This window comes from Polypterus senegalus, chromosome 5, assembly GCF_016835505.1.
Source record: "Polypterus senegalus isolate Bchr_013 chromosome 5, ASM1683550v1, whole genome shotgun sequence".
Classification (NCBI taxonomy): Eukaryota; Metazoa; Chordata; class Cladistia; order Polypteriformes; family Polypteridae; genus Polypterus; species Polypterus senegalus.
In genome coordinates this window covers 15834863-15857402 of record NC_053158.1, presented here as the reverse complement: position 1 = coordinate 15857402, position 22540 = coordinate 15834863, and the positions used below count along the sequence as shown (strand labels likewise).

General features: G+C 36.3%; 1 protein-coding gene across 1 annotated transcript in view; it reads left to right on the top strand.

Moving 5' to 3' along the window:
* The window catches only part of LOC120530144 (protein disulfide-isomerase TMX3-like), a 93592-nt gene that overhangs the window by 9116 nt on the left and 61936 nt on the right, over positions 1–22540 (top strand). The window contains exon 4 of the mRNA XM_039754348.1: positions 12315–12438. Within this exon, the coding sequence (XP_039610282.1) occupies positions 12315–12438 (124 nt within the window). The remainder of the gene's footprint in view (positions 1–12314; positions 12439–22540) is intronic.

Here is a 22540-nt window from a genome sequence, read left to right as displayed (position 1 = left end):
CCTTCTTGGCCTTACGCAGCCAGCCATCCTCCTTCCGGCTCACTCCCGCTCCTCACAATGCTCAGCGGAAGCACTACCAACTGCCTTAGGTATCGGCCAAACACCCCGCTGAGGCTCACTGTCCAGCTGCCTGTGAGCCTGTGCTCGTTTGCTCTCTCACCAGCTTTCCTCTCTCTGCTTCCTTCTGCAGAAACCTCCGTTTGTCTTCTCAACCTTTTACTTCCTTTTTTCCTGCCTCTACTAGCCGCCTCTGCGCTTCTATATATCACGGGGACGTGGGTCAGCTGTGGCAATCAGCAGCTCCCGAGAACAATTACGGATGTGGACGACTCCTCACCTGTGCACTTTAAAGATTCGTCCGCATCACGAATTCCCCTGGGAACTGCTTCCACCACACTACCACGGCCCCTCACTAAGCTGCGAGGGCGGCAATTATTTATTTTAAAAAATGGCCTTTGACATGAGCTGTGGACCCGCTATACCACACACACATTCTGTACAGAATGAATTCCGTGTGATAAATATGAAGTAAACCCTTCAGGAACTGTGTCTAAGGCATCAATAAAAAGTTCAGGTCAGTATAACGTGATAGTTGAAGGGTCAATAGTGCCAAAGGTATGTGTTTAAATCTAATAGCATAACAAATAAAGTAACAATTATACTAACATCTAGTACACTGGAGTTAATTTAACCTACTGATTATTTTTAAATAAGGTGGTATGGCAATTATATCCACAAAAGAAAACATGTGGTGAGTTCGTAATGAAGTTTAAAGTAAAACATACGTATAGAAAGAAACCTTATGAGATAGAAGCACACAATGGCAAGTTTAGAGCAACAGTGTACACAGTATTAATTGAAATTCAATTGTTTGCAATTTTATGCATTTCATTTAGTTGGTTTTAATTATAGCAACTCTCAATTATCCCAGTGTAATCTTGGTATGTTGTGACTGGCACATAGTCAAAGGTGAGATTGTGCCAGATGTTGCGAGAGTCATAAAGCTCCCCACAACAATGTATTTGTATTCAGCTATTATAGGAAATGGATGGATTTGTTTTCAGTTCTATTTGAGTTCTTGAAAAGAGGAGTTCAATTTAAAATCCTGGTTTCACAAATCAAACAAAAAAGAATTTAAAAATCAAACCTTAATTTGACTGGTTTTTAATTTCAAAAAGGGAGAAAGGAAAAAGAAATTTTAGAAGTACATCAGCAGGTTAGGATATTCATTCATGTGTTTAATCCGCAAGAGCCAATTTATGATCCCAAGTTTTGGATGAGCACTAAACAATCTGTTTCAAGTGCAACTCTTCACTAATGAGGTATTGATTCACTTCAGTGGCAGGCTTGATTGTCTTGAGCAGAGAAGACACCATGAGAACCTAATTCATGCTTTCAAAATATTAATTGGCATCCATACAGATGATCCAACACATTTCTCTTTAGCTGTAAATCACCAAGAGACACAGAAGGAAGTTAAGGAAATCAAGACGGATTAGATACGTTTTGATCTGGTGTCCATGTATATTAACAACTTTATAGAAAGAGTAATTGAAATTTGGAACAAACTATCGAGTTATATAGTTGGAGTGAATACCATCGCATGCTTTTAAAAAAGATAACTGGATTAAATATTGGGACAGTTCTATTGTTTGCAAACCACTCAAGGCTGGCAAACTGAAGGATGTCCTCTTTCTTGCCAGATCTAATGTAATATGCATTTCCATCAGTCCAATACCTAGATACTAGCAAATTATCAAAATTCCTATATCTTGTGTTTCTGTAGTCAGTAATGAAACTTCTGTTAACCCAAACATATGTTGTTAAACAAGTATTTGAATTTTTTGTTTTACTGAATACAAAAAAAAATGTGAAATATTGCTTGAGTGATGAGAACTTTGTAACTGCATTTCAGCATTGAAAGCTCTAATTAAGGTCAAAATTAGTGGGAGGTACCGTATATACTCGTGTTTAAGTTCTCCCACGGATAAGTTGGGGCTTGATTTTACCGAATCATTTCCAGTATTTTATAATGTTGGTTGTTTAAGTCGAATGCAGAAAACTCATGCTATTGGTCCAAAAGATTTATGATATGCTAACGCCCACCTGAGAGAGTAATCACGGAGCACACTGCCTTTTTCTTTTTCTATGTATTGTGCCTACGTGACCACACGGTAATTCCCAAACTATTCCGAAACGACGTTTGCTCTGATTCATGTTTTTTGTATCTCGCACCCTCATACACCTTTAACGTAAGAGCATCCCTTATCTACGATGGAGCGTTCGATCAAAAGAAAATATGAAGCTGTTTTTAAATTAAACTTCGTTAAAGTGACAAAAGAAGTTGGTAACTGCGCTGCTGCAACAAAATTCAATGTGTGAGAAACTGGTGCGAGATTGGAAATTAAGTTGTATTTTTGAATGGGTGTATAAGTTGGGATCTGATTTTATTTTTTCGCGAGTATATATGGTAGTTAGTTTTCTGGTTAACATAATGAAACTGTTGTGTGGCTGTTAACACAATTCATTGAATAAGATAAGATCTTAAATGTCACAAGGTTTTGATGGTAGTAGTCTACTCGGCCGAACACTGATCTTCATTTTCTTTTTTTAATCAGATTTTACCTGAATAAATAGGGTTTAATGAACTCATTAGTGTTTCTGCCTTTGTGCCTGTGTTCTTGCGGAAAATACATTTTTAAAGTAAAAGTTGGCACTCACTCTTCCAACATAGTAAAATAAACAAATTTCATCTGTTCACTTGAATAACATTGTTATAACATACTTCATATGAAATTGAACTGTTTGACAGTTAATGCAAGGCTAACAAGAATATAAATACCAGTTTGTCTGTAGAAGAAACCACTTCATAAATAGCGAGTTGACTACACAAGTGATGTATAAAAAGCTATCTTGCTTAGCTTTGTTATACTTACCTTAACATGCAACATTTAATGAAGTATTCGAATGAAGGAACGAATGAATGCATAATGTTCATCATCTCTTTATGGGTGGGTTCTGCCTACCTTAAGTAGTGATTACATAAAATATATTTTTTGGACCAATGTTGACAATTGAGTTTGCTAGTTAATTGCAGGTCACATCCTATCTGCAGTTTTCACATTGAAGGTTTCAAAATGTTTAAAACACATTTTTGGATGAATTCAGTAACTGTGACACAGTTAAAAAAACACATGCATTTACAGAGCATGTCATACTGTAGATGCTTGTGTTTACATCAGGGAAACACCGATTTTCTGCATGTAAAAAGGTATGTTTGCACTTTTATAACAGACATACAGAGTTACAGTCCAGTTATAAGAAGAGTTTAACAAAACTTGATAATGAGCATTATCCAGTGAATGTGGCATCATTTGTAAATTTACAAGATGGCAATTGATTGGCTTTATAGTCCACACAGTAAATCTGGCAAGTTCTAAACACACTTCAAGGGGAGCTATTACTCACCTATTCTGGCAAGCGAAAGGGTGCCACTCGCTTTACTATGAAAGCTGTGTTTGTAGCAAGATCATTAACACCAGCATAGTCCTAAACACACCTACTGTGACCAGTTAGAAATATGAGAATTTTTTTTGTTTACTAAAAATACCAAGAGTAAAGAAGACAAAGTTTTTTTCCCAAGTAATAAATCGCCATAAGGATTAGACTTGGGCACTTCATGCAATTACACTTAATTGTTCTGGTCCAGAATTCCTTCTACAGCCTCCCAACACTAGCCAGCTAACTACCCAATTATCACTTTCCACCACTGGCTCATCACATTTCTCTTCTGATTCACGTCTGTTGATTTTTTTTTTATATTATTTCTTTATTAAAAATCAGCGTATGAGTAGGTCAGGTAGATCCCATTTGCTCTCCTTTACTCCACACTATACCTAAAAAAAAAAAAAAAAGTGGGGTTGCATCTGAATTGTTCTGTTTTATGTAAGGCTCATTGTTTTGTACCAACTTCTAAATACTGCCCATTTTTGACATGTATTGAGCTGTTTACCATATTTCGTAAGATCTGCTTATGTGCTCCGTGTCTTTAAAGAGTACGTTTTTGATATTTTCCAGTTCAAAGTGATTTCTACATAATAATATATATATATATATATATGTAAAAATATATATATATATATATATGTAAAAGCCAAATACCACTGGCTCACTCATCATGAAATCTCCCGAACCATGACAACTTAAACAGTTTGAAAAATTTTGTGGTCCAAGCATGACATTTCTTATAGTTTTTTAGACCTGTTTGTATGTCTGTCCACTTTTCACGAGAGAACTACTTAACTGATTTAGATGGGGTTTTTTCTATAATTTGCATGAACATTCCGGTTGATTTTGCGACATTCTCATCACGCTAACTATGTTAGTTCACTTGCATTACCGATTTATTAGTGCGAATCCGAGAGGCTCGTCGGGCTGCAGGGAGGGGGACGGGGCCCTCCTCACTCGCGTGTCTGCCTCGGGGTGTAACCTTAACTCTGCTTAGTTAGCGAACGAGAGATCTACTTACCAGATTTAGAATTTCTTTTTTCTATAAATTGGTTGAACATCCTGGTTGATTTTGCGACTTATCTCATTGCGCTAAGAATCATAGCTCACTTGCAGGAGTGATATCTTCGCGCTACTCAGAGAGAGCCTGTGGGCCGAGGAGAAGGGAATGAGTGACGTCAGGAGTAGAGAGCATGGCCGGGCCCTCCTCACTGTCCTGCGTCACTAATACGTGGGCAAAGCTGCGGGGGTTGGCTAGTGCTATATATTTGCCACATATGTTCTAAAGTGAAGCATATTTTTATAAATTTTAAAACTACCATGCCTGCTTTTGCACTTTACAAAGTTGCATGAAGAAAAAAGCCTTTGAACTTTCCATATATGTCCATGTTTCAAGAGTGTTATTGAGTATGAATGTGAATGTTTGAGATTATACACATATTGGAAAACAGCATGTCAGTGTCATTTTAGGAAGGAGAAGAAAACAAAAACAACTTTCTGAGATTCAACCATTTTAAAACTAGCTGTGTGCTTCAACTTACTACTTCTCTTTCTCTGTGACAGCCTTGTACATAGAAAGCTATATACCCAGGAAATAGGAGATGAATGTAAATTATTTCACAACACATGAAGGACTAAACTTTTTTTTGGTCATTCACAAGTATTATTAAAATATTTCCAATTTTCTGAATTAAAACCATTTGTGGTTAACCATACTAACTAATACTTGTCAATCTATAAATAAATGGGAACAGTGTGCAAACTCTATGTAGACCCTGGCATTGGAAGGCAAAAATGGCAACTCTACAGTAGCACTCTGCCTTTGGTAAAACATCTACTGCATTTTCCTGCAGCATCTGTCAGTTCTTGTTACTTGAGTATGCAGTATCACACATGTTCAGCCTACCTCTCTCTCTCTCTGTCTGTCACTAGACTACTGAAACACTCGAGTGCAGTTCTTTGCAAAATAACGCAATATATTTGAGCAAAAATATCCATGTGACTGAGTAAGTGTATCAGCATTAGGGGGTGTGCTTGGGGTAAATATCAAAGCTTCACCCATGCAGTAAGCGAGCAAGTAAACAAATAAGTTATCCTTACCTCAAGAAAACAATACCTAGAATCTGATAAAATGTGTTGCTTCCTGTTAACTTTTGTTGTTATAAACATGCCTTAGAAACATGGAAGGCAATCTTTCTTAAATCTAAAACTTTGCTGCTTCAAAATCAATTGTTTTAGTAAGTTTTGCTGCTTTTGTTTTAACGTTGGACCCTGGTGTCATTTACATTCAATTTTTTTTTTTTTTTTAATTTATAAAAACTGTTTCTCTTAAGAACACAATTTCATTTGCCAGATTAATACAATATATACTCTGATTGCAAAGAAGTAACTTTTAACTTGTAAAATACCAAACTTATCTGCTTTTAATCCATCGGGTCCTTTTCACCCTAACATTGATATCTTTTGTAGCCTGGTTGCTACTTAATTGAACTCATTGACCTAAATAAGCAAAAGGTCCATTTTCATGATATCCCTTATTGTGTAGCACACTCTTTATACATTTAAAGGAGTACTTTTTTTTAGATATGTTACTTATCCCATGAAGTTTTTAGTAATGGCTTAGAGTGTTTAATCTCAAGTTTTCACACAGAATAGAGATAACAAAGTATTTGATAGAACAGACGTGTATGGTCACCAACGCTAGACAATGGCAAGCACTATCAAAAATGGCCATAAAAAATTCCCACTTTGACTCCTTTATTTCTATTAGACAATTATTAGACAATTATTAGACATTATTTGAAAAAGGTGATGCTATTGTCCTAATGAATACTACTAAATACATAACTGAACCCATCCATTATCCAACCCGCTATATCCTAAGTACAGGGTCACGAAGGTCTGCTGGAGCCAATCCCAGCCAACACAGGGCGCAAGGCAGGAAACAAACCCTGGGCAGGGCGCCAGCCCACCGCAGGGCGCGCATACACATACACACACACACTAGGGACAATTTAGAATCGCCAATGCACCTAACCTGCATGTCTTTGGACTTTGGGAGAAAACCGGAGTACCCGGAGGAAACCCACGCAGACACGGGGAGAACATGCAAACTCCACTCCGGGAGGATCTGGGAAGCGAACACGGGTCTCCTAACTGCGAAGCAGCAGCGCTACCCACTGCGCCACCGTGCCAACCCCATGGTGTGATGAACTTTTTAAAAAGACCCTGCTCCACAGGTCCCTATTTAAGTCTTTGACACATGATGCCCATCCCAAAGGAGTGATTGATTGATAAACCTTCTGGATTTCTTTTCAACATGTCCTTTAATATATCAGTATTTTACCTTCTTCCTAATTACTTCCTAATTACATTTTGCCAGAAGATGCCTCAAAAGCTTACATATTGTAATCTTTTCAGTTACCCAGTAAAATACATTTTGCTTAACTTCTCATTACATTCATAATGGCTAACACGGGACAACACCCTACTACTACCTTCTTCCTAAGGTACATACAAATGTGCACATCCCGCCGGCATAGCAAATTGTTTCTGCTAACAAATCTTTATTACAGCTTCTTACCCAGTTTATTGATTTTCATATGGCTGATTTTGTGCAGCTATAACTATTTTTGTATCAACATACCAAACCATTCCTTTTTTAAAACTAAAGATTTTTTGCTGCAATACGAAACGTATTTTGTGACACTGCAGAAGCTTTGCAGGACTGTGCCATTCCTTTTATAATTTCTCTTCCTTCATGCATCACTGTACCATAGAATGGCAGACCACTTCAGTTATCTGTTAGTTAATACCATAAGGGCTACTGTGCACCTCTATGTATTTTACAGAATGGCCACCAGAAAACTGACTTTGTCATGTTTTACTTTGAAATGAAACTTGCCTCGCTGTCTTCTGGATTTGTTTAGCAGTTGTTCATACTGTGTATGTGGCCGAGGTGTAAGTGTGCAAGCTATAAAGCTGTAATGTGTTTTTTTCCAGGAGCTTTTCATTTGCCGCACATTAGGGATGTCATGTTATATTTTTCATTGTGTTACATTTCAAAGCTGATGGAAGAGTAAAGAGTGATAAAAGCACATGTTTGGTGCATTCTTACCAATTGGTGTTCCATTTTGAATTACTCATTTTTCACATCTGTGTTTGTTCATGTCTGCTTACAACAGAAACAGAAAGATATTAGAAACCACTCTAATTTCACAGATTGCTTTAGGAGGTTTTTATAAGAATTACATTTGCAAAAAAAAGTAAAGAGGATAGACACTGCTTGTGCTACTGAACAAAATGTTCAGAACAAAATGAGAATTGTGATGAAAAATAAATAGTATTGTGACCTTGTTTATTTAGAAATGAATACAATAGATATTTGGAGTTATTTTACATACGCAGTTGAATCTGAAGAAACAAATTCGTCTAAACTTGTATTTATGTAATTGTGGAAAGCACTGCTTTGTGCTACTAGAAGACTAATTGTGCAGTATTTATTTCTAGAAATGTCAGAAGTCTAATTAACGTACTAAAGGTTGGTAAGTTCATTATCTTATTCATAATGAAGTCCAGGGAGAGCTTCCTGTTCTTTTGAGGGTTCTTAAAAATATGAGCACCTAGTTATCTTAAAGGTTATGTTGTCACAGTGACACCTGTACCAATGTTTCTGTCTGGTTATTATGAATGTATTTTAGTTCTTCTGGGTATTGGTTATGACAGTGGTCACAATATTTTTAACTAATAAATTTAGTGGTTGTACTCAGATTGTTCCCTATTAAACACATTTTGTCCCTTCTAAATTTTGTGACAATACTAATTTTTGATTTTAAGTTTTAAAGTATCTTCAAATAAATCTTTTTAATATAATTGTTTGAAGATACACTGAGTTTGTTGATTCCAATTGCAAATTATACCTAAAATTATACCTATTCCTGTTCTGACCACTAGATACTGGAATCCAAGTAGACAAATGGGTGCCTGTCAGTTTTGTTTTTGTTCCATTTGTGAGTTTTCACACTCAGGTACAAGTAGATCTTGGCTTCCACCCACCTGTGTACTAAATGTAAATCTTCAAAGTTTCTATACTAGATTCTAATTTATGCTATCTTAGCAAACATTGTCATCCGTGCTGGTGCCATTTTTGCACATTATTTTTTAGCTTAATATAACTATTAAATGAAGGTATAGCATCAAAGTTTGCTTTTCTGATCAAACTTTATCTTGCACTAAGAATAAGTAAAATATATTTCTAGACGCCGCAGTCCTTTTAAAATGTGGTCATACTTTACCCCACAGAGCCCTTGCCTCCAACCCCCTTGTGTAAAAATCGGGAGTGGTCTCCTCTAGACTTTCTTGTAACAATACTTAGATATGGGGATGGATATTTGAGGAGTAAACTGTAAGACAATAATTATTTTACTGGCAATGTATGGAAAGCAGACATTGTTTAGAATGCCTTGGCAATATATAGAATTCCTGACATTTCTGGGCAAAGTATGAGATATCCGAATTATTTTAATATTATATATACTTTCCCTAGGCATTGTATGTAATACCTAGGCATTATATAGAATGACAAATGCTATTTAGGCAAGAGAGTCACAAAAAGGCTTTTATTGAAAAGACAATAAGAAAAAGAAAGAGAAAAGCCAAGCCAAATGACACCTTTTATTGGCTAACTAAAAAGATTACAATATGCAAGCTTTCGAGGCAACTCAGTACATCTTGCCTGAAGAAGGGGCCTGAGTTGCCTCGAAAGCTTGCATATTGTAATCTTTTTAGTTAGCCAATAAAAGGTGTCATTTTGCTTGGCTTTTCTCTACATTCGTAATGGCTAACACGGTACAACAACCTAGTACTAAAGAAAAAGAAAGAAATACAAAATAAAATATTGGACTTTCTTATTGAGCAAAACAGGAGAAAATAAAATATGAACCTACTTGTTGCAGCAAGGAAGGAAAAAAATTTCTTTTAAATTGCAAGTAATTATCATGACGAGTAACGTTCTTGTATTTGGGTGAAAGTTCTTTCAACATTCTGTCACGTCCTCAATGGCAAAATGAACGTCATTAAGTACGTTAAATCACTCAGAGTCCATGATGTAGAACTGGATAGCAGTAACGTCTTTTTTAACAGGATAAATCAGTTTACTTTTGTTTTCCACTAACATCACATCATAGCGATTCAGCAACCAATAGGCCCGTGGTTCCTTCTTAGTAGTCATCTTGGCCTTTTTAAAATTGCTAACTAACTTCTGGTAAGTAGTTTTAGTTCAGAAAACACTGATGTTTGCAGCATTGGCTCACACTTTAGACAGTTCATCGTAGAATCGTCGTTTCATGTCAACATGACATGATTCCTTCTCAGACACTACACCTTGCTCTTCCATTTTCATACAGCACAGTATGGGCTAGAATCTTTGCTGAACAAATTGAAAGTAGCGTATTTTGTCACTTCCGAACAAAGACTGAAATGCCAAAGGGAAATTCTCTGTCTGAGGCGAGCGTTGCAAGTCACGTGACATTAGAAACGTCATTAGCGGGAGTATTTTATACTTTGCCGGTTTGTCTTTTGGTATTGCATAGAATGCCTAGAAAATGTGTGAAATATTAATCGTTTCATACTTTGACGTCCAATTTTCGGCATTCTTTATATTGCCTAGGCATTCTATACAATGCCTGCTTTTCATACGTTGCCGGTAACAATTATATTTTTATATTATGTATATTAAAGAACCATCAACATAAAATCAAATGAATAATATATTGAACAATTATTATAAAAGTAAAGTTAAATAAATCGAACTGTGCAACTGCATGAATAAAAGATAAAGACTTGCACTTAACAGAAATAGCCTAAAAGTTAATAGAAATCTTCGTTTTGTACCAAATACTTGTATGCAAAATGTGCTTGACCTAAGTGAAAGCGTACTGGAGTTATCATGTTTGTTTATTTATTTATATATATATGAACACACACAGACAGACATAATTCCAAAAATGGTATTTTTGGACTCGGGGAGGTCTAAAACATCAAGATTCATCAAAATCTCGACATTGAATCTTCCAGTACTTTCCCTATACTTTTTATACAATAAAGTAAAAAATGAGATGACATGAGATATTAAGTCATTTAGTGCCCTCCCCTTAAAAAAAAAAAAAAAAACACTCTCCACTATGAGTTGGCTTATAGTTCTTATAGTTTGAAGGGTTTTTTTTAATATGAATATTCAACACTTAACTCCATGTAATGGCTTTGAAAAAGACATCTAAACATGTTCATTTCAGAATGAAATTTGCATATGTGACAGTCTGCGTCTTCATCCAAGTGATGATCAGTTAATTATTTTAACATCTTTTGCAGAGATTTTTATGCAATTCCAATTTTTTATAATAATACATTTTATTTATCCGTAGGCACCTTTCCAAACACTCAAGGACACCGAACAATAGATACAACACACATTATAAGCAAAACTAAAATACAAAAATCAAACGGAGCAATTGTAATCAAAGAGAAAAAAGCAGTCTTAAACAAATGAGTTTTAAGTTTAGATTTGAAAAGTGAAAATGAATCAATAATTCTAAGCTCAGATTGTAGTGAGTTCCAGAGCTGGAGAGCAGTGTAACTGAATGCTCTGCTGCCAATGGTAGTAAGACAGACGAAGGGGGCAGTCAAGTGGATGGATAAAGAGGATCTGAGGGTGCGGGAGGGAATGGCAGTATGGAGGTCGTCAGACACATGGAAGGGCAATGTTGTGGAGAGCCTTAAAAGTTAACAGAAGAATTTTGAATTGAATACGGAAGTTAACTGGAAGCCAGTGAAGCTGCTGCAAGACAGGGGTGACATGGTTAATAGAGGGGGTTCTAGTAATGATGTGGGAGGGCAGCCGAATTCTGGACCAGTTGAAGCTTATAAATAAATTTTTTTTAATTTATTTATTTATATTTTTTATCATTTTTTACATTTGACACAAAAAAAAACCAAAGAACGAAACCAGAAAAACTGCCTGTTATATTGATTTCCTTCCCTAACAAAAAACCCCTCCTCAGTCACATTGAGTAGGTAGCTTTTGTATATTGGTTGTACTGGTGTAGCATGCAATTCTTCTTTCGCTTTTTATGCAGGTAGAAAGTGTTCTAATGCACTATTATCAAAGCATTGCTGCTACACCTTAACTTCATTGCTGGCTTGACAAAAACAAGTGCAGTGAGACTGTATGCTTGAGTTTTTTATTTTTAACTATTTCTTCATCGGAATTGGTTATTTTTCATTTAAATATTGCTAGATACATGAGCTTATAAAGGTTGATAAAAGCTTTTACATAAACAAGGTGAATTGTTTGTGTTTGAAAAAGCTGAAATCTGATCATCCTTAAGTAGATTTCTGATGTCTACTCTACATACCCTCTGTCCAGTAAATAAAGTTTATGTACATTTACATCCTTGCACATGTAGTTGGCACAGTCTTATTTTATTAGCATTGCCAAATTTAACACATGAGACAAAGTTCCATCTAAAATTCAAAATTGCTGTAAAATAGGAGCTTCGTTTCGTCCAGTTGTTATGCCCTGAATGATATATTTAGTTTTTGCAAAACAGCAAAAAAAATTATAGATGGGATAGTGCAAAACTCTGAATACTAAAAAAAAAAAAACTAAATAAATTTGAAAATCATTAATTGCCAAGCCTGTGTTGTTAATGCATCTGCCTTTACCTGTATATACACAACTTATTAAATTGTTTGTTTTGTTTTTTGTTCTTCTTGCCTTCTAATTCTGTTTTGATGTTTCAACTTTGTAGTTTTATGCACCATGGTGTGGGCACTGCAAAAAACTGGAACCTGTATGGTTTGAGGTCGCTGCTGAGATGCGAAACTCTGGGTCACCTGTGCGAGTGGGCAAGATGGATGCCACTGCTTATTCCAGTGAGTACAAAATAATTATTTATGCAGTTTAAGAGAAGTAAAAATTAACTTGTGTAAAATTAGATTCTGTAACCATTTTTGAGATCCTTAAATGATGCATTATTGCTTGAAACTTAGGCGGTTTCAGAATGACTATTTTTAGTAGTGAATGTAGGTTATTAACTTCATTATATAATGTTGCAGGAAATACTTTGTAGATAAAGAAAAGTCTTGAGCCATCATTACATATGAATTCAAACATGGACATCCTTTATTTATACCTGCTGGTGAACTACCCAGTTGCTTAAGTTTAATGCAACATGGCAGACCGAAGAAAACTAACAGAGTGCTGTCTTGTTCTTTTATGTGTATATATATAACACATTTGAGTATATTTTAATTTTCCCCAGTCTGCATGCAAATACTCCAGAAATGCCCCTTATGTCATGAAGCATTATGTAAAGTCCCAAATTAGTTTAGCATATTAAGAGTCATGGGTGGTTCCTTGGTTAAAAGAAATGAGACTTTTTATAGTTAAACTGTCAGCAAAGAACAAAGTATGAAGTGATCTTAATTTTCTAATGTCAGAATGTCCCAGTTAAACAGGCAGACAGTTGGAAGAAGATTTTTTGTTACTTATAAATGCATATGGGTTCATAGTAAGGCCGACAGCAGCTGTGTCAATATTTACAAACTGCAAAACATTTTTCTGCCAGTAGATGTTAGCAGCGAGCCAGCATTGACTTGTTTATTAATTTTTCTTTGAAAAAAGGAGCATTCGTTTTTTTTCGGAATTTTCTGAATTGCCACTTGATGTTCATTCCAAATGATTCTATATAAATAAATTTTAAGTTGATGGTTTGGAACATAGTCAAGGTTGGTGTTGGCTTACTGCTTGAAGCACACTAAATTAGTTAATGATTAGCTATATTTTTTTTTCCTTTGTGGCTAAAACAAAAAGCTACTAATCGCTTTAAGATTTTATTGCTTTTCACCAAATACACACTGTAACAATAAAAAAGGCATACATCATTAGGTGAGGCAACTACTGTCTCTTCTAGAATATAATTTTATGCCGGTTTGTGAAGAAGCTTTTCCTGAAATTCTGGAAGTGTTTGGTACCATTTAGAATGTAGACCTTGGCCTATGCATACGTTTAATTTGGAAGAACAAGAGACAAATCACAATTACACAGGCACTGCTTATCCCACTGTACTTGATGACACCACTTACAGTATGTATAGGTTTTGTATGTTCTGTCTCTCTCTTTTTTTTTTTTTAAATATACAACCCTAGTGAAGTGCATGTTAGGTTAATTATTGGTTCCAAGTGATTGTGAGTGGTCCTCACAATGGATGGTGAGAAAGAATTTGCAAAAAAAAAACTACTGTGTGATCTTGAGTCACAGGGTTTTTTGAATACAGTATGCTCAAAATACAGTATATACATCTGTGTCCTACGTTAACTGGTTTAAGTGTGATCAGTATTTGCAGCCTGTTAAACAACTAAGTGGTGTTCTTGTTTCTGTGTTAAACTGGCTAAACATAGCTTCAATGTTCCTATCACTATTACAGCACTGACAATGTTTGATATCTCTTCCATACAGTCAACTTGGTATATTTACATTTATTGGCTTAGCGCACACTTTTATCCAAAGCGACTTACAAATTGTTCAACATGATGGAGTAAATCATCTAGGGTACTGCATGTGTTACTGGTCAAGGCTACAAAATTGATCACAACAACTCAGAGAACAAAATACAAGCTGGTAACAAAACCTAACAGCTGATTTTGAACATTTCATCAATCAAGAGAGTCTTCAAACATTTCTTAAACCCATTGAGGAAGTCAGCATTTTTAGTGGAGTTTGGCAGCTTGTTCCACCAGCTAGGAGCTACACAGGAAACAAAAGAGTCTGCACCTCTGCATGGTGTCAACTTAATCCAATCAGCACATGCTGTTCTTCAGTAGACCGGAGTAGTCTAGAAGGAGCATAGGACCTCACAAATGTCTTCATATATATATATATATATATATATATATATATATATGAATGAAAATATTTTTATATATATATATATATATAAAATATTTTCATGAGAGAACTACTTAATGGATTTAGGTCAGGGTTTTCTTCAAAAATTTACTTCTAAAATTTGCTTGAACATTCCGGTTGATTTTGCGACTTCTCTCATTCCACTATGTATCATAGTTCGCTTGCAGTACCAAATTATTTGCGCGAATCTGAAAGACATGCCGTAGAAGGGTGGGGACCTCTTAACTCACACATCTGCCTCGGGGCGTAACCTTAACTCCACTTAGCAAACAAGAGATCTACTTAACGGAGTTGGATCTTTTTTTTTATTCTATAATTTGCTTGAACATTCTGGTTGATTTTGCGACTTCTCTTATTGCACTAAGAATTAGGGATGCACCGATACCACTTTTTTGGAAAACGAGTACGAGTACTTGCATTTCAGTACTCGCCGATACAGAGTACTTAATAAAAACATGATTTAAATTTACAGGTAACAGCTTTAGTCATATGATTTAACAAAAAAAAACAAGGGACTAGTTTGGATTTAAGAACATTTATTTAAAATGAAAAGCATGTTGTATGCAACATATTACAGAATAAATAATTATAAAAAAAAATTTAAACAGTGACAGTGCAACTCAAGTATTTTTTTCAGTTTGTTGTAAACTCTGCCGCGTTGGACAACACAAGGGGCGTTAATAAACGTCTTTGCTATTTAGTGCACAATATTTGAATAAACTAACAACATCCACCAACATAGAACTGTGGCAGTCAGTGCAACTGAGGTAGGTATTAACATCAAGTCTAAGACGACCCACTTAATGGAGCCTATTTAGAAAAAGTGAGTGGCAGGTTTTTTTTAAGAAAAGTAGCTTTTCTGCATTATCAGCAGTCAGCCTGTTTCTGTTTTCATCTATAATGTGTGACACTGAGCTAAAAAGCCTTTCACTTTCCAAACTGCTACATGGGGCTGAGAGGTATTTCTGGGCCATTTTAGCCAAAGTGGGGAACCTGATTTTGTTGACACCCCAGTACTTCAGAGGACTGTCTTCACGAGGGCTTGGGGCCTCTCCGAGGTATGTGTCGAGCTCAATGGCAGCACCTGCTGCCAGCGGCTGCTCCTTAGCGATTTCTTCAAATACAGTGTCCAGACTGCTGCTAGTGCTGGCCTGGGCCTTGAGGAACAGTTTAGCAGGAGGTTCTGCAGCTTCTGCCCAACTCCCCTCTGCCTCAGCTCTGGACATCATCTGCAGCTCCTGCTTCAGGTGCAGCTTGGCCTCCAGAGCAGTGTTGTTGGAGAAGAAGTGATCTTTATACCTGAACAAAATTCATGAATGTATTAATATGTGGATAAATAGGACTGTTTTCAGTTTCCCCTAAACCACTGTCACAAATGCCAGCCATTTGGCTTTCTGGTAGTAATAAGGGAAATATATTTCATATTATATATTGCATACATTTGTATTTGTGTATTTTAGTTGCAAAAATATAATATAATATTTTAGATGGAAATTAATCTTACATTTAGTACTGTGGTTTATCATTGAATACCTATAGCATACAGACTTTACCTTGGGTCAAGTATGGTGGAGATGAAGTACAGTGGGTTGGTGTCGACGTCACTGAAGCGCTTCTTGACAGCTGCCAGTAAGGTTGCTTTCATTGTCTTGACGTCGTGGTCCTCGTCTGTTTCTCTGTTTAGAAGTCTCACTAGCACAGTCACAGCTGGGATGACATCAGAGGCTAGTGTGTCGTAGCTGCTCACTTTTTTAGTTAGTTCCTCAAAGGGGGAGAGGATGGCAACAGTCTTCTCCATAAGAGCCCATTGGTGAGCGGTGAGATAGTCAGGGAGTTCATGCTCGGACACATACACCCCCAGCACTCGCTTTTGCTCAATGAGGGACTGGAGCATGTAATACGTGCTGTTCCAGCGCGTCTGTACGTCCTGCTGCAGTTTCTTTATTGGCTGGTTGAGCTGTCCCTGAATGTCCTCGAGGCTGGAGTAGGCTAAGGCGGAATGTTTAAAATTCCCAACTATTTTCCACCCCACTGCTATAGCATCAGCTATGCTCCTCTGTGCTAATAAGCCCTCGTGAACAGCCAGTTGGAGCGTGTGCGCGACACACGGCAGACTTGGGAGCCCTGCGTCATGTTTTTGGCATTGTCACGAAGCACAACATGTACTGATGTTTTAGGTATACCCCATGTCTGGAGCATTTCCTCAAACACATGCGCTATAGTCTGGCTGGTGTGCGAGCCGCGGAATTGTTTCACATGTAATATGGCTCGTTGCGGCGTGAAACTCTCGTCTGTCCACTGGGAGGTTAGGCTAATTAGCGACACGGGGCTAACACTGCTTGTCCAAATATGCGTGGTGAAACTAAACGCAGAGGAGGCTTGCAGTAGGCTGTGGATATGTTTTTTCACGGAGTTGTGTAGTTTAGGCAGCTCCGTGTCAGTCATGTAGCGGCGGCTTGGGACATCATATCTGGGCTCCAGAACATGGAGGAGACGCAGGAATCCCACATTTTCTACCTCTGAGAGTGGTTGGTCACTCAATGCAATGTACTCGATAATTGCCTGTGTTATTTTCGCAGCACGTGGATTGTCTCTGGACATTTTCTCTCGTCTTGCAAGAGTTTGCTGCAGTGTGGGTTGTGTTGGTTTAGAAGCGTGGATAAACTCTTTGTACTCGTTGTCGTGTTGAGATTTTAGGTGCTTGATTAAATTACTTGTGTTAAATGCTCTACCTTTTGAGCTTCCTCTTGACAATTTCGCTGAGCACAATTTGCAGTCCGCCTTTGTTTTGTCGTCTTCATTCATTTTGAAATAGTTCCACACGGCTGACATGTCTCGCCTCGCCTTCTCCCCGTCTGTGATTAACCCCTTACACGCCGCTCAAACATAGACATTTCTCAGACCGTGGTATCGGTCCCCGGTTTCGGGGGACTTTTAACGAGTACAAGTACTTTAGAAAATGTGGTATCGAGGCCGATACCAGTATCGGTGCATCCCTACTAAGAATCATAGTTTGCTTGCAGAAGTGATATATTCGCACTAATCCGAGACAGAGGCTGTGGGCCGAGGAAGGAGGAAGTGCGACATCAGGAGTAGGGAGCAGGGCGGGGCCCTCCTCACTGTCCTGTTTCACTATTATGTTGTGGGCGGAGTCACCGGGGACGCTAGTAAAACATAAGCACAAAATATTTATCTTTAATACAGTATGTATGGCATTAAATAAAATACTTCCCATAATTACTAGCCACAATTCAAATAAACTATTGAAGTTTCTAATGAGTTTTTCAATATAATGTGGATCTGTAGTCAGCTTGTCTGTGTCAGTCTGAGAGATGCAAACAATTCTCATACCTGGCCATAAAACTTGTCTTTATTCAAACCATGTTGCAATGTGTTAAATTTTAGCATGAGTTTAACTTCCCATTCTTTTCTCTCTTGCTGTGTTTTGAAGTTGCCCATAAGCACTGTGACTTTAAAGTCCCTCTCACAGTGTCCATGGCTGTTGAAGTGGGCCGCTACAGGAACATCTGTGTTGCCACGTTTAATGTGGAACCTGTGTAAATTCATTCTCTGGTGGAGTGTTTGTCCAGTTTCTCCCACATAGAGCGCAGTGTCAGGACATTTCATGTGATGTTCTAGTTGGCAGTGTATAACTATACGGTCGGTATTATAAATGTGGGCACACGTTAAGAGCAAATTCTTCTTTATCTGTTCCTGTTCTAATTCAAAACGTTAACTGCTCTACAATTCACAAGCTTGCTTACCATCCATACTCGAGACAAGTAGTGTCCGTTTTAATTATAGGACAAAATGATCAGACCTGAATTCATTAAAACAATACCTGCTTTAATATCTGCAGAAGATTCACCTATCTTTTCTTCCACTTGATCACCTGGATAAAATATATGGCTGGCGTTCTTCACCATACACAAGATGACTCCACAGATTTTTTTTTTCTCAGTTTAATACTGTGCATTATTTATTGTAAAATCCAATATTGGGTCTTCTCTCTGCTTTAATGTCTGCCTGTTTTTGGGATTGGTCGATTTGCCAATCTCTTGATAGTCCTTTGGAGTGGAAATCGGCTGATTGGTGGACGATCGTTTGGAGCATCATTAATTTTAATATGGCAATCCTGTTAGCGATTGGGAAAATAGTCTCATGAATTCCAGTTTTTATGAAAGAAGTACCAAGACATAGGGTAGACTACAGTGAAACGCTGCGTGATCCTCCTTGGCATGGAAAAAGAAAAGTGTGACATTGTAATGGGTTCCTGTTAAACATACAGTGCTTCTTAGCAGTTAAGTTTTTTTTTTTTTTACTTCCTGAGGTAGTAAATTAACATTGTTTTCTTGTTGGCATGACATTGCAAAATGTAATCTGAAAATGAGGCCCACTGGGCAGTTTTATTTGCTATTCTTGTTTCTTTCAGTTTGTTTTTTATTTTACTTTAATAACACTGCTTTGCTGTGCGTATAGGAGCTTTGCTGTTTTTTTTTCTGTAATATAAACAGCAGGATGCTTTCAAAATTCTTGAATTAAAGTTTAGCTGAAAAAGCTAATACAGAAACTGAGCTTTTGAATTGTTGAACACTCTTAACTTTGCAATAGTATATGTTTATGCAAATAGGTTATATAATCTATAAACATAAAACCTGTTCTAAATCCCAGTGCATTATTTTAGTTCTGAGTAGTTTCTACACTTGCATAACATCAATGACATTTTATTAAATTCCAGCATCAAATATGAGACACGGGGATTAATTTTCACTTTCAAATTCAGCTGTAGTAAAATTGGTCTTGCATGAACTTCTTTAGTATACTGCACAGGCAAAGGGGAAGAGATGAAAATGATATTAGTTGTAGCACTTTTGCAGAGCTGTAAAGGAATATGCAAAACTAAAGACAATTTAAAATGTTGTTTGAAATGTAAAACTGCTCTGTACAGTACTTTTTAAAGAAGATACCACAGAAATTGCATTGGAACTTTTTTCATTGCTCAGTTCTTCTGCAACCAGTTGATTTTGGAACATGTCCTTGTAAAGTATAATAAAGTGGTGTAAAAAATGGATTCTCAGGTGATATTGAGCTTGCTTAATTATTCGGTTATTGTCTTTGAACACTGAAAGAATTAAGTCAAAAAACGCAGAAACAAATTGAAGCAAAGGCTTCTCCACTAAGTATTAAATTAGTGTGTTCAATATGTTTCAATAAGTGTCATTCCACTCTATTTCATGTACCTTAATTTATGACATTTAATGTTGGGAATTCTTTATATTTATGGATTTGTCTGATGAGAATAGTCTCATTGGAAATATGTTTACTTACACGTTCAATACTTATTTCCCCCACTGTATATTATGGTTTTTATTCTGGTTAAGAATGTACAGTCTTGGCCAAATGTTTTGAGAATATCACAAGTATTGGTTTTCACAAAGTTTGCTGCTTCAGTGTTTTTAAATCTTTTCGTCAGATGTTTCAATGGTGTACTGCAGTATAATCGCAAGTATTTCAGAAGTTTCAAAGTACTAGGGTGTTGTACTTTGTTAGCTATTATGAATGTAGTGAAAAGTCAAGCAAAATGACCCTTTTTATTGGCCAACTAAAAAGATTACAATATGCAAGTTTTTGCGGCAACTCCGGCCCCTTCTTCAGGCGAGATGTAATACAGAAACCGGAGTCCCCTGTGTTTATATACACACTAGGACAAAAAACAACATTGGTAAATCTTTAAGTGAGAAATGTTAAATGTAAAAAATGAATAGACTCCTTCAGGCTAGGGTTCATTTAACAAGAGAGAAGAACAATGTATGGTCAAGATCTTTGGATAAGATAACTGTGCAACAGTCTTTTGACGTTTCTGATGAGTTTTTCCATACAAACAGTGCATCTGGGAAGTATTCACAGCGCATCACTTTTTCCACATTTTGTTATGTTACAGCCTTATTCCAAAATGGATTAAATTCATTTTTTTCCTCAGAATTCTACACACAACACCCCATAATGACAACGTGAAAAAAGTTTACTTGAGGTTTTTGCAAGTTTATTAAGAATAAAAAAATTGAGACTGTACTGTATGTGGATCTGTTGTCAGGTTGTCTGTGTCAGTCTGAGAGATGCAAACAATCCTCATATCTGGCCATAAAACTCTTGTCTCTGTTCAAAAAGGCTTTTATTGACAATTACTTTTTCTTTAATTTTCATCTTATGTTGATTGTCAATATCATTTTCTTTTTCTCCTCAGACAATGGGCTTCAGTTTTAATATTATACTGTACATTTCATGTTACACTCGAACGTTGTTAATAATTTGCTCAAATATTTTTTGTTGCGGTTTTGAAAGAAAAGATTTAAGTCTTATGTATAAACTATGTAATAATGCAAAATGTTGCAATGCCCATGGGTGTTTATCACCTTTTAATTAAAAGACCCAACCCATTGCTCTGTGACAAAAATACTTTCGTAGCTTGTAATACACTTCAGTCCAGAGATCTGCTTTATTCTAAATAACATTGCTGCCTTGTGCCATTAACAATCATTTGTGTTACCCCCATACTGCCTGTTAGTGTTTAAGTTCATGAGAGTTGGACTAAAAGGTGTTTCAGATTAGAATGCTGTAGCTTTTGTGTAATGAAGTATAATTGTTCAGCACAACTTAACTGTAATAGTATCCATTTTATTTATTTCTCAACTTATTTCTATTTTTAGAATTGTTGTAATTGCCTGTGGTGTTTATTTTTGATCTGTGTGAAGATACAGTATCTTAACAGCTTTGTTTAGGGTGTACAGAGATTGTAAATTTATTCTAGTCTCACATCCTTTCATGTGCTATCAGCCTATACATGACCTGCACTTTCTTCATGTTCCTTAGCAAAACCACTGTCTTCAGAAAAGCTTTCTTTTAAAAATACTGTGAAAGGTAACGGGATGATAGAGCTGACAAATTATTCATTACAAATTGTACAACTTAGTTTCTGTATCAATTAAATTTAAAAGCAGTAGCATAGAATAATTTTGATTTCTACATTGGAAGCCTTGGTCCTCAACTGGAATGGCACTTACACATGTAAACTTGCATGGTTTCCCATTTTTCTAGCTATTCATTTTTTTTTTGCATTGCCAGTACTGCAGGTGAAGATGTAGATGTAATGAGTACATTTTGTAAGTGTATCAGCAGTTACAAAAAGTAGTAGACATTAAATATGTGTTGCTTTTTATGAACCAAATTAAAAGACTGCTCTGCTCGAAAATAAAAGAAAATCTGCTCTGCCACTCCATGTTATTTTTTACAAGTAGATAATATAGGATGTCGGGAACGTTGCTGCAATTTTTCCCATTTGTTATAGTTTTTTTTTTTTTTCTTTTCATTTTTAGCATAACCATAAGATCCTACCTAGTTTACTTGAACTAATTTTATGTAATTTTCACATATTAAAAAAAAGAAGTGTGGAAATTATGAGGACATTTTAAGCTTTGAAGCTATATGGTGTACACAGCCCTCCTCATTTAATATATAGTGTTTACCCTTCTATCAGCTTATTTCTCATTTATTGTCTAATGCTAGAAATAGTCATGCATGTGTGTACATTGCTTTTTTGCTGTTTTGTTTTTCTTTTTGCTTTTGATGTGATTATTTTAAAGTATGCTTAAATATTTTGCAAAACAGCATTTTGTGCTGAATCCTTCCCTGTAAGCGTTTAAATAATTCAAATTTTTATTATTGCTCATTTGTTTACTGTTTTATTGGATGCGCTCACGGAAAAGAGCTGTGAATAAAACACTGTCAGAGTCATCCTTTGCTAAGCCAGTTGTTGTTTGGCTTGGAGGACATTGACAGTGGTGTGAAAAACTATTTGCCCCCTTCCTGATTTCTTATTCTTTTGCATGTTTGTCACACAAAATGTTTCTGATCATCAAACACATTTAACCATTAGTCAAATATAAAACAAGTAAACACAAAATGCAGTTTTTAAATGATGGTTTTTATTATTTAGGGAGAAAAAAATCCAAACCTACATGGCCCTGTGTGAGAAAGTAATTGCCCCCTTGTTAAAAATTAACCTAACTG